The 17,404-nt window shown below is 39.0% G+C and overlaps 1 protein-coding gene across 1 annotated transcript in view; it reads right to left on the reverse strand.

The window, feature by feature from the left end:
- The window catches only part of LOC126417162 (dynein axonemal heavy chain 2), a 959,377-nt gene that overhangs the window by 338,711 nt on the left and 603,262 nt on the right, over nucleotides 1-17,404 (reverse strand). The window contains 1 exon segment of the mRNA XM_050085060.1: nucleotides 3,497-3,784. Coding sequence (XP_049941017.1) covers nucleotides 3,497-3,784 — 288 coding nt within the window.

Below are 17,404 nucleotides of genomic sequence, written 5' to 3' on the forward strand. Positions count from 1 at the left end.
CACAACAATTTAAAATTTACAAGGTGTGATCAAAAAGGAATTGGAATTTTTGTTTTTCTTACAGAATCTTTATTTACTCATCAACATCAACATTGTACCCTTCAAAGTAATCCAATTAGAGATAATACATTTGTGCCTGCAATTTTTCTGATCTTGGAAGCACTTCTGCAGTTCATTATAGTTCTGAGCTCTGTCAACGATTTTGTTATTATCTCATCAATGGTGGCAAAATGATGTCCTTTCATGGTTCTCTTCAACCTTGATAATAGAAAGAAGTTGCAGCGGGCCATGTCTGATGAATATGGTGGCTGAGGTAACACAATGTTTATGAACAAGAAGTGATGCAATTTCTGCGAGTGGTTTTGCCACAATCCTAGTCATTTTCTTCAAATTGCTTCACACAAATGGCATAAAATTTCCATGTAGTATCCCTTACTGACCATACGACTATAAGGTAGGAACTCAGAATGCACTATCCCATTCTAATTGAAGAGTAAGAAAAACCTTCACATGTGATCAAACTTGTCAAATTGTTTTTTGATCTTGTCTTTGTGCTGCAACAGCTGCCAGAGACTGTGGCCATGTGTGTGTGACTTGTGTGTGTGTGTGTGTGTGTGTGTGTGTGTGTGTGTGTGTGTGTGTCTGTCGTCTATTTTTGACAAAGGCCTTGTTGGCCGAAAGCTTATTTCGTGGCCTATCTGCGAGTCATCATTTCTGCTATATGGTGGGTAACAACTAACCTTTTAATAATATTGTTACATTCCATCATGGATTTTCCATTGTTTGACACTGTCATCAGTAACTGGCACACTATGGCATCCAGGGTGGTCATCGTCTTCAGTATCTTCCTGGCCCACTTCGAAATGTTTATACCACTTGTAAATGCATGTGTAAATTTGCCAATGGCCACAGTCAACATTACAAATGCAGTATTGCATTTTATTCCGATTTTCAAGCAAAATTAATTGCAAATTCTTTGATCCATCTTTTTTGAAACAAAAATTCGCTGAGCACTTGAAAATGCATATAACTATACATTCAAAACAGCTGAAAATACAAACATACAACAATAACATGTGCACTAGCAAGATAGAAATAATAACAATAAAATCAAATTAAAAAATTTAAAATCAGACATATAAAGCCCATGAATTTAAAAAATTCCCGTTACTTTTTGAACACACCTCATATGCTCCTTTCTGGAAATATGAGCTAAATAAGGAAGAGATATGCTCTACTTACATTCTGGAAAGAGAAAATAACAATTAAATGAGACTCTCTAGGTTTACTGCATCAAAATGCAAAACTACAGCCTGTAACAAGGCAGCCACATAAAGTTGCAATGTCACTGTTCATTCAGCATCACGATGTGGCATGCTGCCCAACAAAGTTTGGTAAGCTGTAGTGATGCCAAAATTATTTTCTTTAAATTTTTATTTGGTGGCATGGTGTGTTTAGTGAAGACAAAGTTGATGTTTTTACTAAAAATTTTCTAATGCAATGTTGGTGACTGTTGTTAACTAAGGAAGAGATGCTGAAAACTTATTATTGCTTTAGTTGTACACTAATAGTACAGGAAAAACTGAAGCGAATTTCAACTTAATATTATGAGCCTTTAATTAACCAAACACTGTAACAGGTCAGTTAGTACAAGACAATGCTGACTTATAAGGTCAAGGTGTTGGACTAAAAAAAAAAAAAAAAAAAAAAGAAGAAGAAGAAGAAGAAGAATGGATACCACTAGTGCTGCTTATAAATTGAATAAAATGTGACAATAGGTGGCCAAGGTGTTGAATTCAAACAAACTACTGCTGAGACAAATGTGAAATTAGATATGAGTAATACTAGAATACAGATGTTTACAAGTTAGATGAGCATATCACTAAGTTACGTCGAGAAAAATTAGATATAAATAACAAAATATAAAAATCTAATTTAACTGGACACATAAAAAAATTTACTCACCAAGTGGTAGCAGGAGAAAACAAATATAAAGATATTGATATTTTCAAGTTTTCAGAGCCAGTGGCGCCTTCTTCTGTAAGGAATGTTGAAAGGGAAGCAAGAGGGCTTAAAGAAAAAGACTGGTGAGGTTTAGGAAATGGGGAAGGTTTGGAACAATTGCCCTGACGCCTGAGACAGGGGAGACTTACTGGACAGAATAAAAAGAAAAGATTGATTGTTGGCAGCTGCACCAGAAGAGATATGAGAACCTGAGAACTTCAAGGTGGAAGGTAGGGTAATGCACAAAACAGAGATTAATGATGAAACATCGTGCCTGAGTTCATAAGAGTGAAAAGCTAAGAGTGCTGTATGTGGAAGTGGTGATGGGCAGGGAAGAATAGATGGGTCAGAAAATAAAACATATGGAAAACTAAAAGGGAATGAAGAACGGAACAGTTACTGACAAGATTTGCTGAGACAGAAGGCATTAATGTAAATTAAGGCCAAGTGGGTGGCGAGAACCATGGACTTGTTGTAGCACCTGCAGAGTTCTGGGAAACTGGTGTCTGAGGGAAGAATCCAGATGGTGCGTGTGGTGAAACAGGCACCAAGGTCATGACTGTCGCATTGTAGTGCATGCTCAGCAACAGGATAGTTTGTGTTGCCAGTATACACCTTCTGCCTATGCCCATTCATCCTAACTGATAACTTGGTGGTAGCCATGCCCTTATAAAATGCCAAACAGTATTTACATAACATATAGTACATGACATGTGCCATTTCAGATGTGGCTCTCCCTATGATAATACATGGTTTTCCAGTTACAGGGCTGGTATGGCTGGTGGCAGAAGGGTGAATAGGGCACGCCTTACAGTGTAGATGGTCATAGAGGTAAATGAGTGCAGAAGGAGCATAGCATCTGACAAGTATACTGCACTAGTGTGACCTATTCTTGAGTACTGTTTGAGTGTTTGGGATCCACACCAGGTTGGATAAAAGGAACATATCAAAGCAATTCAGACGCAGACTATTAGATTTATTACTGGTACGTTCAAACAATACAGAGATGCTTCCGGAACTCAAACGAGAATCACTATAGGGAAGGCGCATGTACCTCCCACGATAGAATAGAGCAAGATTTGTTGGAAAGAAATATAAACACCTATGAAGAAAGCTAGGGTAAATCACATCAACAAGTCATTGATTACCTTAATAAACATAAAGAGGCAATACAGATAATTTAATATGAAGTGGAAAATTAAAATGAAGATCATTTAATTTCTCTTGTATGGGCTGGCTCCTCTGGAGGATCCAACAGATATTAATAATATAACAACATTATAAATCATAACCACTTGTTGGCGCATAGTCTATTCAGTAACTTCTTAACAGTCAACACAGCATCCAAGTTATGTGTGTTTACATATGTACTGAACATTCACGTCATAAAAATCATGGTGTGTATGGTGGATGGAACAAATAACAAATAAGGTAAAATTCATCCAATTTAAAGAATTAATTATCATAAACATATTGTTTTTGAGGATGTTACCTCTGAACCCATTGTTTTTATATTTTCCAAGAAGTTAACTGTTCCAAGATACTTGCTAGCGACTTCAAGCAGAGCTTCTTGAGGCCATTCCAAGAACCAATCAATGGTTGTACAGTTTATTAAAGCTGGATACTGACGCAGTCTGTTCCTGAATGCATCACCAATTGGACTGAGGCATAAAATAATATGTAAATTGGCACGAGTTCTCGCTATAAGATAATTATACATTGCTTCTGTTGTTGGAGAAACCCCTTCTTTTGCTGCCGTCGCTGAGAGCTTGTTTCGTATCTGTAACAAAAATCACACTTCAAATTACTGGTAAAAGCACAAACAAACAAAACAAAATAGTTAATAAAAAGTAGGTGTCAATATTTGTAAACGATACAAGCAAAACACACACTTCTAAAAGAGCATTCTTGCTCTGGTACTCAAATCTGGCTTAGAGTTTCAATTTTTCTTCAGTTCCATTTTCATTTCCCAATTTACCAGAAGAGCAACTCTGTTACCAAAATTGTGCCAGTTCTTCAATAATAAACTGTTTCAGAATGCTCCCTCAAGGATGTTGTTGTTGTTGTGGTCTTCAGTCCTGAGACTGGTTTGATGCAGCTCTCCATGCTACTCTATCCTGTGCAAGCTTCTTCATCTCCCAGTACCTACTGCAACCTACATCCTTCTGAATCTGCTTAGTGTATTGATTTCTTGGTCTCCCCCTACGATTTTTACCCTCCACGCTGCCCTCCAATGCTAAATTTGTGATCCCTTGATGCCTCAAAACATGTCCTACCAATCGATCCCTTCTTCTAGTCAAGTTGTGCCACAAACTTCTCTTCTCCCCAATCCTATTCAATACCTCCTCATTAGTTACGTGATCTACCCACCTTATCTTCAGCATTCTTCTGTAGCACCACATTTCGAAAGCTTCTATTCTCTTCCTGTCCAAACTGGTTATCGTCCATGTTTCACTTCCATACATGGCTACACTCCATACAAATACTTTCAGAAACGACTTCCTGACACTTAAATCTATACTCGATGCTAACAAATTTCTCTTCTTCAGAAACAATTTCCTTGCCATTGCCAGTCTACATTTTATATCCTCTCTACTTCGACCATCATCAGTTATTTTACTCCCTAAATAGCAAAACTCCGTTAAGTGTCTCATTTCCTAATCTAATCCCCTCAGCATCACCCGATTTAATTTGACTACATTCCATTATCCTCGTTTTGCTTTTGTTGATGTTCATCTTATATCCCCCTTTCAAGACACTGTCCATTCCGTTCAACTGCTCTTCCAAGTCCTTTGCTGTCTCTGACAGAATTACAATGTCATCGGCGAACCTCAAAGGTTTTATTTCTCCTCCATGGATTTTAATACCTACTCCGAATTTTTCTTTTGTTTCCTTTACTGCTTGCTCAATATACAGATTGAATAACATCCGGGAGAGGCTACAACCCTGTCTCACTCCTTTCCCAACCACTGCTTCCCTTTCATGCCCCTCGACTCTTATAACTGCCATCTGGTTTCTGTACAAATTGTAAATAGCCTTTCGCTCCCTGTATTTTACCCATGCCACCTCTAGAATTTGAAAGAGAGTATTCCAGTTAACGTTGTCGAAAGCTTTCTCTAAGTCTACAAATGCTAGAAACGTAGGTTTGCCTTTTCTTAATCTTTCTTCTAAGATAAGTCGTAAGGTTAGTATTGCCTCACGTGTTCCAACATTTCTACGGAATCCAAACTGATCTTCCCCGAGGTCCGCTTCTACCAGTTTTTCCATTCGTCTGTAAAGAATTCGTGTTAGTATTTTGCAGCTGTGACTTATTAAACTGATAGTTCGGTAATTTTCACATCTGTCAACACCTGCTTTCTTTGGGATTGGAATTATTATATTCTTCTTGAAGTCTGTGGGTATTTCGCCTGTCTCATACATCTTGCTCACCAGATGGTAGAGTTTTGTCATGACTGGCTCTCCCAAGGCCATCAGTAGTTCTAATGGATGTTGTCTACTCCCGGGGCCTTGTTTCGACTCAGGTCTTTCAGTGCTCTGTCAAACTCTTCACGCAGTATCTTATCTCCCATTTCATCTTCATCTACATCCTCTTCCATTTCCATAATATTGTCCTCAAGTACATCGCCCTTGTATAAACCCTCTATATACTCCTTCCACCTTTCTGCCTTCCCTTCTTTGCTTAGAACTGGGTTGCCATCTGAGCTCTTGATATACATACAAGTGGTTCTCTTCTCTCCAAGGATAGCTAGTTTATTACCAATCCATTCTCATATTCACAAATGAGAATCATCACTCCTATAATTCTCCTTAAACAGAAAGACCTGACTAATTATGGGATATGACAAGATCAGTATTTGTCACAGTAAACTGCTGTGAGAGAAGGTGCATCGTGCAATAATCTCTCTAGTAAGTACCCTTATTTTACTTCACATTTTCTTCCAGCTGTGCTGTTTTTTTGGTTGACTAAGACTGTAAACATCGACTGGACACTGTTCAATCCTTTGAATGTTAAATTTCTTTAAATAAAACATCCTTCATAAATTGTCTCTGTTTTGTCTTTTGGATTAGCTACGGGCACATAAAAGAACAACATGTAACAAATTTTGCACTTTTTCATCTAATTAGTGCATTTTCTGTAGCTGTAAACAATATTAATACTTATTATTGTTGTAAGTTAAGGAGAGCTATAATAGAAGAAAACAGAGTTCACTAACACACATGTTATTCAATCTCTCAGCTCAACAGGCAAACATGAGACTTACTTGTACTCAGAAATAACAATAAAGAGAACAGCTTAGTCACGAGGAAAATTTGTATCATGAGATTGTATGAGCCATGCATGTAAGCTTGCAAGAATATGGATAACATACAACAAGTCAAGGAAACTGAAGAACCAGCTATGGCCATGAGAGTTAGTAAAGAAGTGCCAGACTGCACTGAGGTAGTAAACTTAATCAAAACCCAAAGTGCAGCTTTAAATGCGACTAAGTGAAAAACTAGGTTCAGTATAGACTCAGTACATAACCAGAGTGAAACCTTAAGTAGTCAAGCGGCAAATATAGGTTTGTTAAATATCAAAGTTGACTCACAAAGCAAAGAATTTTGTAATCTGTGTGAAGGCATGGATGCTTTGAAGATTGAATTTGACACCTTAAATAGTAAGGTAGAGAATTTAAACTTAGATTTAAAGAATGAATAGACTAGTTCCTTGACCATTCATGTAAATCAAATGTACACTGACTTTAGCCAGAAACAGAAAGATAATTTTCAGGATTTGACAAAAAGGTTAGAATTGAATATTGAAGATAAATATAATAGTGTAGAATCAGAGCTTAATGAAAAGTCAGAATCCTTTGAAAATGTATGTAATGTTAGATTTACTGCAATAATGACAGGGTTGAGTACTTTGAAAGAGAGTGTCGATAAGCAGGATAATTTAATGCCAATAACTCAATCGCAAATTACAGGTGTTAATACATGAGTAGATAATGTGGAAAGGAACTTCAAAGAGAAATTAGCAAACTCTGATATCATAAATATAAGTAGTTTGTAGGAACAGGTTGAAGAAATTATAGATTGAAAGTTACCAAGAGAGTAACATCTGGAAACGTATCTCCTATTCTATCTTCTGAACTTAATGATACCAGGAAAGGTATAGATGACTTGTGGAAAGAATTCAAGCTTATCCAGGATAAAGTAGACAAAAGGGTTACTTCACCTAATGTGGTATTAACTAGTGAAGTGATGAACTGATCTGCAATGCGGGGCTAATTCAGGATTATCCAGGCAACTCCCTAAATTTAAGCCAGACAGGGATGTACATCCGACCCACTTTTTGAAAAGAGTCAACCAAGCTTTGCCAAAGAATTTGAAAGATTCTAAAAAGATCTAATCTGCTGTGGGTTACCTTCTAGGAGAAGCCTTAGAAAGGGGAACCACGAATATTGAGAATTTTTCTTCTTGGGGAGACTTCCAAAAAAAGTTTAAAGAGAAATACTGGTCTGCTAATACATAAGAAAACTTAATATCAGGTCCATGGGACCTGGGCAGAGTCATATATTCCCCCAGGGACGTTAACATTCTGAGTAAACGGGCGGAGTGATGACCATTGGATCCCGAGCTGTTTTCAGTGTTTCTTCCAAAATAGTTTTCCTGCGTCGAATTCCTTTAAAATCTTAAACTATCCTGTCATGTATTCCTAACATCTTTAACAATTCTATAATCATAGTGCTTAGAAAACTGGATATGACTACAAGATAAAGAAAACTTAGGAGAATCACAGAATAAGAAAGAGAGTGATATCAAAATAAAATAAAATGAATAGAGTATTATATTTACGGATAATATAATATCAGGTGAAAAATTAAACAACTTCAATACCATAGTGCATAAATTTTCTATTTTATATAGAGTATTTTATACCTTTTATAAGATGTGATGTAAATGGGAGGGTTTGTATAGGTTTTGAAAGAAGTGGGTATTGTAAATAAAAGCATTGTTTACAAGAGCAAATAAATCATGGCTAACACAAAACACACATCACACCTTTCAGACAACCCTCGCAAACAAGTGTGCCTGATTCTTCACCATTTGCCATTTCCATAGGGTTGCTAAGATTTCCTTTGGGGACCTCAAGGGTGAAGGTGGGAACGTCCGTTCTGTAGGAGACGATTTAACACCAAACCTCCTCTGGCGTCTCACTCAAGTACCTGAGGGGTAGGGATCCTGGGGAAGGGGGGTTGGAACAGCTTCCTGTCTTTGAGGCTATCTTCTTTCTCTTCTTGGATCTTAGCAATCATATGTATTTTTTTCCTTTCTTTCTTACTTCTCATTTGAGGACCTATCTATTTTTTCCCTCTTTCCATATTCACAGACTTCTATTGTTTAAGTCCTTCCTTGTTTGCATGGTTTCTAATTAACCTATATCTTATCTTTAGATAAGAAGGCCAAAGAATCAGACTAGACGAACACACATATGCATACACACAAAAATACATTTAGACACAAATATTGAAACTACAGACTAACAAGCCTGTCACGATGTGAGAATCACCAGGTATTGTAAAAGAAAGAATATGTGTACACAGGGAAATATGCACACACACATATATATAGAAGGAGACAAAAGCATGTGAGTTGTGGGATAACTATAAAGCAGTAATGAGCAGGAGATAGACAAGGAAGAGGCGTGAGCAAAGAGAGAAAAATGAAAGCAGGAGTGGCACTAGTCATGCTGATCATTAGGAAATGTCAGTTTAATAAATACTCTGATTAATTGTAGGTTAGTGAGACTTGAATAGTATATATAGACATAGTATCTACTAAGAGTTAGAAGTTGAGAAGTAGAGGAGGACTCTAGGGAGTAAATGAAGCAGTGAAAAGTGAATGCAAAGTGTAAAATTGATTTCTATTTTTACCAGAGAATACCTAATTATAGTATACATAGGAATGTATACTAGGGTAATGAAGTATGAGGCCTACTAAGAAAGGATATGGAGGGCATACTCAGCATTTGCTAAGTATATACGGCAGGCGTACCTACATGGAGATAGGATGACCTGTGGCCTAAATATAGGAATGTTTTATAAAGGGGCATACCTACAAGAATGGAAAGAGGAAATATTCTCATAAGGTCAACCCACAAGCAAGGTATAGGTGCTGATCCTAGGAGGAGGGGACAGTATTGTGACAAAAGTCACAACTAAGATTATTACATTTCATGTAAGTTTACGAGTGTCAAAAAGACCACTTTCATTTTTCCCACAGTTCTTCCAAACTACAAAAAATAGTAAAAATAGTATATACTAAAGAAAAGCAGTACAAAAAATGAGAATGGAAAGTAGATTACTCATGTGTCATGAACACCTAGAGCTTACAATTGGAAGTATAGAAACAAGGAAAGAGTCCTTACAATTCCTAACTACTACGGAGGCTGACCAAACCACAAACAAATGCTCATGTCTGGATCTTAAAGTAAAGTAAGAATAGAATAAAGAAACACTCAGCTAAAGATTATTCTAGAGAAAAAAACAAAGATTGTTGTTGAAGGGAAATAAGAATGTATAAACATGTATAAGAAAAGTATATTGTTATGATATGAAATGTTGTTATGAGTGATATTATTTACATAATGATTGTGTATCAAATATAACGTGTCCAATATGTGGGGGGGGGGGGGGGGGGGGGGGGATATGTAGTGTTTCAAGAATTTCTGTGTAAATCCTAGAACCACTTGGCCTTCTGCAGTCTCGAATATACGATATTTTAGAAATGAGTGTGGGATGATAGAACTCTACCTACTGCACGTCACATGTGTGAAGGTTTGAAATTCGGTCGTGAGAAGAATGTAGACACAGCTGTCAAATGGCAATGACAAGTACTTGTCGGGCAATCCATGGAAGTTTCAGTGAAAGTGTACATGAGAACCATGGAGCTGCTATGTTATTCTGTGCTAATTTTGTCACTGACCATTGTTATAATAACGAGAAAGGTTGAGAAGGTACTCTTGAAAAAAACTCATCTTAACCTTGTTGAAGGGAAGACGTGTATTATGGTCCATGTTGAGACTGGACATGGTGTTTAAGCCAACTTTCTCTTATATGTAAGTTAGTTTGTTTCTAATGTTTAAAGACACAAGAGGCTTACGAAGCAGTATATATTTATATGAAGAGCGAGATTTGTAATATGTCTGAAGTTCAAATATACATCATTAGTTGAAGCAAATGAAATTGGTATGTCTTCTTATTTTTATAAGTAGAGAGAGTCTTAAGAAATTCCTGTACCCAGCAGCAAACTTTAGAGAAGAAAGTGAAAGATAGTTGTGCAGCAGCAGGCTAACAAACAAGAAAAGTCGGCCGAGCATGTCAAGTCAGTCGTCTCGTAAAAGAAGTGGAAGTTAGTATATTTACTTCGCACTTAAAATTGTCATCCAAGGATGTTAGAGTATGGCAACTCAGTTCACGCTGCTGTTGCTTTTTTCCTGACCTGCATCCATGCATGCCACACACTGCCACAATTTTGCTTAACGGCAGGTACGCACGGCACTGGATGCCTGATGCATATAACTTGGGCTGGCTGTAAGTTGCTCTGGCTCATTCATACATTTTTGCAGCACAGCTGCCACAGTTTTGCAGTTTTAAAGGATGGCTTTCTCGTGTATAATCTGTGCTGTCACGTCACTATGGGTCCTTTTTCTTTTCTTTAATACCTTAAAATCCTACCATCTGTAATCTGATTACTGAACAATGTTATTCTGTTTATTTCATAATACTTGTTTGCATAGTTAAATATTTTAACAACAGTTCAGGTTAACTATTGCCAAATTGTGGAAGAAGCTCTTGCCATTATTTTTAGGTATTTTCAAATTCTGTATGATCTTATATGGAACCAAATTTCATTTAATCACTGACCACAAATGTGTCCTTGTTATTGTCAAACCTAAATCTGGTCAGAACAGTGTTATCAATGGAAACGTAAAGATGAATTCAGATGTAGGTCTAATAATGGACAAGAGAGACTGTGGATGTGGATGGACTAGTATGAAAATCATAGTGAACATACACTATGTGATCAAAAGTAGCAGGACACCCCCAAAAACATACTTTTTTATATTGGGTGCATTGTGCTGCCACCTACTGTCAGGTACTCCATATCAGCGACCTCAGTAGTCATTAGACATCATGAGAGCAGAATGGAGCACTCGGCGTAACTCAGGGACTTCGAACTTGGTCAGGTGGTTGGGTGTCATACGTCTGTACATGACATTTCCAAACTACTAAACATCCCTAGGTCCACCGTTTCTGATGTGATAGTGAAGTGGAAACATGAAGGGACATGTACAGCACAAAAGCATACAGGCCAAACTAGTCTGTTAACTGACACAGACCGCCGCCAGTTGAAGAGGGTCGTGATGTGTAATAGGCAGACATCTATCCAGACTATCACACAGGAATTCCAAACTGGATCAGGATCCACTGTAACTACTATGTCAGTTAGGCAGGAGGTGAGAAAACTTGGATTTCATGGTGAAACAGCTCCTCATAAGCCACACATTATGCCGGTAAATGCCTAATGACACCTCACATGGTGTGAAGAGCGTAAACATTGGACGACCGAACAGTGGAAAAATGTTGTGTGGAGTGATGAATCACAGTACACTATGTGTCGATTCAATGGCAGGGTGTGGGTATGGTGAATGCCCAGTGAATGTCATCTGCCAGTGTGTATAGTACCAACAGTAAAATTCAGAGGTCGTAGCATATGGTGTGGTCGTGTTTTTCATGGAGGGGGCTTGCACCCCTTGTTATTTTGCATGGCACTATCACAGCACAGGCCTACATTGATGTTTTAAGCACCTTCTTGCTTCCCACTGGTGAAGAGCAATTCGGGGATGGCAATTGCATCTTTCAACATGATCGAGCATCTGTTCACAATGCACGTCCTTTGGCAGAGTGGTTACACAACAATAACATCCCTGTAATGGACTGGCCTGCACAGAGTCCTCTGACCTGAAACCTATGGAACACATTTGGGATGTTTTGGAACGCCGACTTTGTGCCAGGCCTCACCGACTGACATCAATATCTCTTCTCTGTGTAAAACTCCATGAAGGATGGGCTGCCATTCCCCAAGAAACCTTCCAGCACCTGATTGAACATATGGAAGCTGTCATCAAGGCTAAGAATGGGCCAACACCATACTGAATTCCAGCATTACTGATGGAGTGCGCCATGAACTTGTAAGTCATTTTCAATCAGGTGTCCGGATACTTTTGATCACATAGTGTATTATCATAACAAAGACAGACATGAAACTATAAAGCCCCCTAAAATACAATTATATATGCCTGCTACCTCTCCAGACACTGAAGAGATAGCCATAATGAATGCTAGACAAACAAAATTATTTAGTATATTAAGGAAGGCAAAAATTTACTTGAATTGGTGAGTGCCAAAGCAAGAGAAGTAAAAATGATAGGAAAACATGGAGAGGGGGCAGCAGGGGGAGGGGAGTAATGAAACTTCTAACTTCCCTTACAAACTTTTTCCCCAGCATTGAGGGATAAACACAAATCAAATTGGTCTGATAGCCAAATGTGCATCACCAAATATGTTCCTTTTCTAATGTAGTGTGTAAAGAAAGGTAACATTTTGTCAATGAACAATAAATACAGGATAGTTAATGTTAACAACCTGATTTATGGCCTAACAATTTATTTTTTGTATTGTATCCAATTAAAAATGTTATGATAATAATGAAACAATGGAAAGTCCAGGATGGAATAACAGCAATATGGAAAGTAATCAATTTTTGAAAACACAAGATTATTGGATCTATAAAAAATTTACTAACCAAGCGGTGGTGAGAGAAAATGCATAAACATATATAAAAGTTAAGGAAATGTGCAAGTTTTCAGAGGCAGTGGCCCTTTCTTCTGGCAGAAGGGGAATGAAGACTGATAACTTCAAAAGTATTGGTGAGATTTTGGAAGCAGGGAGAGTCCAGAAAAGTCACTCAGAACCCCATGTCAGAAATGACTTACCGGATATGATGTCTTTCCTTCCCATCCCATCCAATAAGTCTCCCCTGACCCGAGGTTCTGGGGGACTTTTCAAAACTCTCTACATTTTCTAAACCCCACCAGTGCTTTTCCTTCATATCTCTTCATTCCCCTTCTGCCAGAAGAAGTGACCACTGGCTTGGAAAGGTTGCACAAAAAGAAGCCACTGGCTCTGAAAGCTTGCACATTTCTTTAACCTTTATATGTGTCAATGTGTTTTCTTCTGCTGCTGCTTAGTGAGCAGATTTTTTATCTATAAAATAATATTTTCAACAGTGTGGTAAAGATGGACTGCTACTCGGGACATGGAGGAAGCATTGCATTGCAGACAGGCACAATGAAAAGAATATCAGAAATGTTCATACTTTTGGACAATGTCCTTCCTCAGAAGTCGGACTCTCACATATTCCCACAACAACAAATCACACATAAGAATCTACAGCCACTAGGGTACAAATGCGACTGCATCTAACATGAGCAGCAAGCTGCTGTGGTTGGTAGTCAGGGTAAGGAGACACGGATAAGTAGGGAGGAATAGCATGGTAGTAGTGGGGAAGATACTGGTGCTTCCTGTGGGAACATGCTGGAACATGGAGAGGACATGACAGGGCTGTTAGATGCAAAACATCATGATGCTGTTCTGGGAGGGAGCAGGAGAGACGAAACATAAGAGACAGAAGTAGAGGCGAGGAAAGGATTGTAGCTGGATTTGGTGGGATGGAAGGCATGTGTATATTGTAGTGGGAGCAGGGTAAAGAATCGGCTGGTGGGGAGAGAATTTCAGAGCGGGTGGGGGGGTTATGGGGACAAAGGACATGCATAGGGAGGATTCCCAGGTGTGCAGTTCAGAAAAGCTGTTACTGGTGGGAAGAATCCAGATGGCACAGTCTGTGTAGCAGTCACTAAAGTGAAGCACATCACACTGGGTGGCACATTCAGCAACTGTATCATCCAGTTGCCTCTTGGCCACAGTTTGATGATGGTCATTCATGCAGCATGTTACTAGTCATGCCCACATAGAATGCAGCAGAGTGGACACAGTTAAGTTTCTAGATCACTTGCCTGCCTTTTATTGTTGGTCCTGACTTTAATGGGGTATAAGATGCCAGTAACAGGACTGGAGCAGGTGGTAGTGGGAGGATGTATGGGATATGTCTTGCATCTGAGCTTATTGCAGGGACATGAGCCATTAGGCAAGGGGTTGGGAGCAGGGGTGAAGTAGGGATCGGCAAGTATATTGCGTAGCTTGGGTGAGCTACAGAATACTATTTTGAGAGTGATAGAATAGCAGGGAGGGTATTCCTCATTTCAGGGCAAGATGAGAGATAGTTGAAACCCTGGTAGAGAATGTGAGTGAGTTCCTGATAGTCCTGTGCCACTAGAGGAGTGCTGCTCTGTGCTCAGAATGTGGATACATGGTGGATGGTAAGTGATTGGTGAGACGAGGCATGGGAGATCTCTTTCCAGACAATGTTGTGAGGGTAAATTTTGGTCTGTGAAGGCCTCAGTGACACCTTTGGTATTTTTGGAGATGGACTGTTGACAATATAGATGCAACGGCCACATGTGGCTTCGTGTTATCTATTGAACTTCTTGGTGTGGAGTGGGTGGTAGCTGTTGAAGCAAAGGTACTGCTGGTGGTTGGTAGGTTTAAGGTAGACAGGGGTACAGATGTAGCCATCCCTGAGATTGAGGTTTAGGTTGACACCAAGGAAGGTGGCTTGTAGGGCTAATGACAACATAGTGAAGTGAATGGGGGAGAATGTATTGATGTTCTGCAGAACTGAGGATAGGATAACCTCACCCTCACTCCATATCTTGAAGATGTCATCAATGAATGTGAACCAGGTGATGTATTTGTTATTATGGCTGGTTAGGACAGATACCTCTAGACAGTCATGAGTACGTAGGTGAACAGAGAATTAAGGATGGATGGAGGAGTAAACTTATCAGGCAGGATTAAATAATGAAATACTGAATACGATCTGTGGAATCCTGCCTGACTCAGTTTACTCCCCCGTTCAACCATGATTACCTGTACTGCCCCAAAATCACCCCCTGTTAATTTTCCAGAATTTCCTAACCTCGAACCATGCCTCACCATTATTCCTCAAAACCCTCAACATGGAAACCAACCTCACACCTGCAGAAAGAACCACAACACTCTGCCTAAAATCTAACCCTGACCTTAAAGTGGGTTTCCACATGCAACAAAAATGACGCCATTTGGCTGTACTTGAGTGGCATCATCTAAGTTGTGTGTGGTTGCTAAGGTCAGTCACAGAAAGATTTGCAGGAAGCTAGCTGTGTGAAATTCCTAGGAATGCAACTAGATAAAAATCTATCATGGGGATCACATATAAAGTACCTTGCAAACAAATTAAATAGCCTAGCATTTGCAGTGAGAATACTGTACAATGCTACCAATATGGGCATAAGAAAAGAAGTATATCACAGCTACTTTGAGTTAGTAATAAGGTATGGAATTGTATTTTGGGGTAACTCAAGCCATGTGTGTCAAATACTAAAACTTCAGAAAACCATCATTAGAAATATGCACAATGTAGGGTGAAGAAAATCATGTCACCCACTCCTAAAAAATCTAAGTACACTAAGTGTTCCCTCACTATACATATATGATTTATTTGTAGCAAATCATTTTTGACTTGATTACAACACCAGAAATCAAAATAATTTTATGTCGCCCACCCACCATTTAAAACTTTAAGCTCAAACTCCACATTATATGGGCATGAAAATTTATAACAAAATCAAAGGAAGAGAACCGCTCAGCATAAATTTAGAAACACTGAAGAAATCCTTATATGTTACTTTTCAGTAGAAGAAGTCATAAATGACAACCTGAAAATTTGAGCAGAAGAGAGCAAGTACTTAGAACTGTCAATCTTAAAAGTTTGTTACTTTTGAAGAAAAATTATTAATTTCTTAATTAAGTATATTATAAGGAAAAATGTAAATCAGTTTTTGTGTTTAGACGAGTCTCCAGTACATTAAGTCAATGGCTTGAAATTGTATGTTACGAGACAATACTTCCACTCATACTTCTACTATGATGCCATATTATAAGAACTACTTACCAGTCTTGTGGATAACATGGGAGCACACTTCAGAGCGTGCATTGCTGTCTGTATTGATCACACACCCTGCTAAGAACCACATCCTGCCACTTGCAAGGTTCAGGGAGGCAACATATAACGCACTGACTTCAGCGCAATTACTGTCTTTGAATAATTTCTGTTCATCTCATTGTGTACTTCTTTCTATTACCTTCTGTACTACACTGCAGCATTTATTTCTAAAAATGATCCAAGATTCATGGAGCTATGTTACTTGTCAGTGATACATGATGCAAATGCTACATTCGTCGCTAAGGTGATCATGCTCACCCCAATAACTTCTCTTTTGAAGGCATTATGTGCCACCAAATGCATGATACAGTAATCAGCACCAACATGACACAATGAGGAATCCTTACTAACCATCCAGAATAACAAACCACTCACCTGGTTCAGATTTGTTGATGGTATCATGATCTGGACAGAGAGTGAGGACATCATATCCACATTCCGCCACAATATCCCAACACATCCTCCCTCATTCACTTCTCCTAGTCCTACTCAGCCCAACAAGCCATCTTCCTTGATGTCAACTTCAACTTCAAGGATGGCTACATCAGTACTTCCATCCATATCAAACCTACCAACCACAAATAACACCTCCACTTTGATACTTGCCACCCATTCCGCACCTAGCCATCCATCACTGTCACATCTATACTGGCAACAGTCCTTCTGCAAACAAACCAAGGATCTCACTGAGGTTTTCCCAGACTAAGTTACCCTCCCAACATTCTCTAGAAACAGATCCACCAGGCCTTGTCTCACCAGTCATCTACCATCCTCATTCCAGCCACAGATAACCACTCCTCTCATGACACAGTACACTCAGGACTGAAGTAACTGAGTCACAGTCTCCACCAGAGTTGTGACTATCTCTCACCTTGCCTTGAAATGATAAATATTCTCCCTACTGTCCTTCTCAGCCCTCTGCTGTTCAACCAAGCTATGCAACATCTTCATCCTGCTTCACCCCTTGCCTCATGGCTCATATCCCTGCAGTAGTCCCAGATTCGAGACCTGTCCCACACGTCCTCTCACTACCACCTACCCAGTCCTGTCATGGCATCTCCTACCACATTAAAGGCAGGGCCACCTGTGAAAGCAGCCATGTGGTCTACAAACTTAGTTGCATCCACTGTGCCGCATTCTACGTAGGCATGACTACTAGCACACTGTCTGTCTGCATGAATGGCCACCACCA

This window comes from Schistocerca serialis, chromosome 8 (genome assembly GCF_023864345.2).
Source record: "Schistocerca serialis cubense isolate TAMUIC-IGC-003099 chromosome 8, iqSchSeri2.2, whole genome shotgun sequence".
Taxonomy (NCBI): domain Eukaryota; kingdom Metazoa; phylum Arthropoda; class Insecta; order Orthoptera; family Acrididae; genus Schistocerca; species Schistocerca serialis.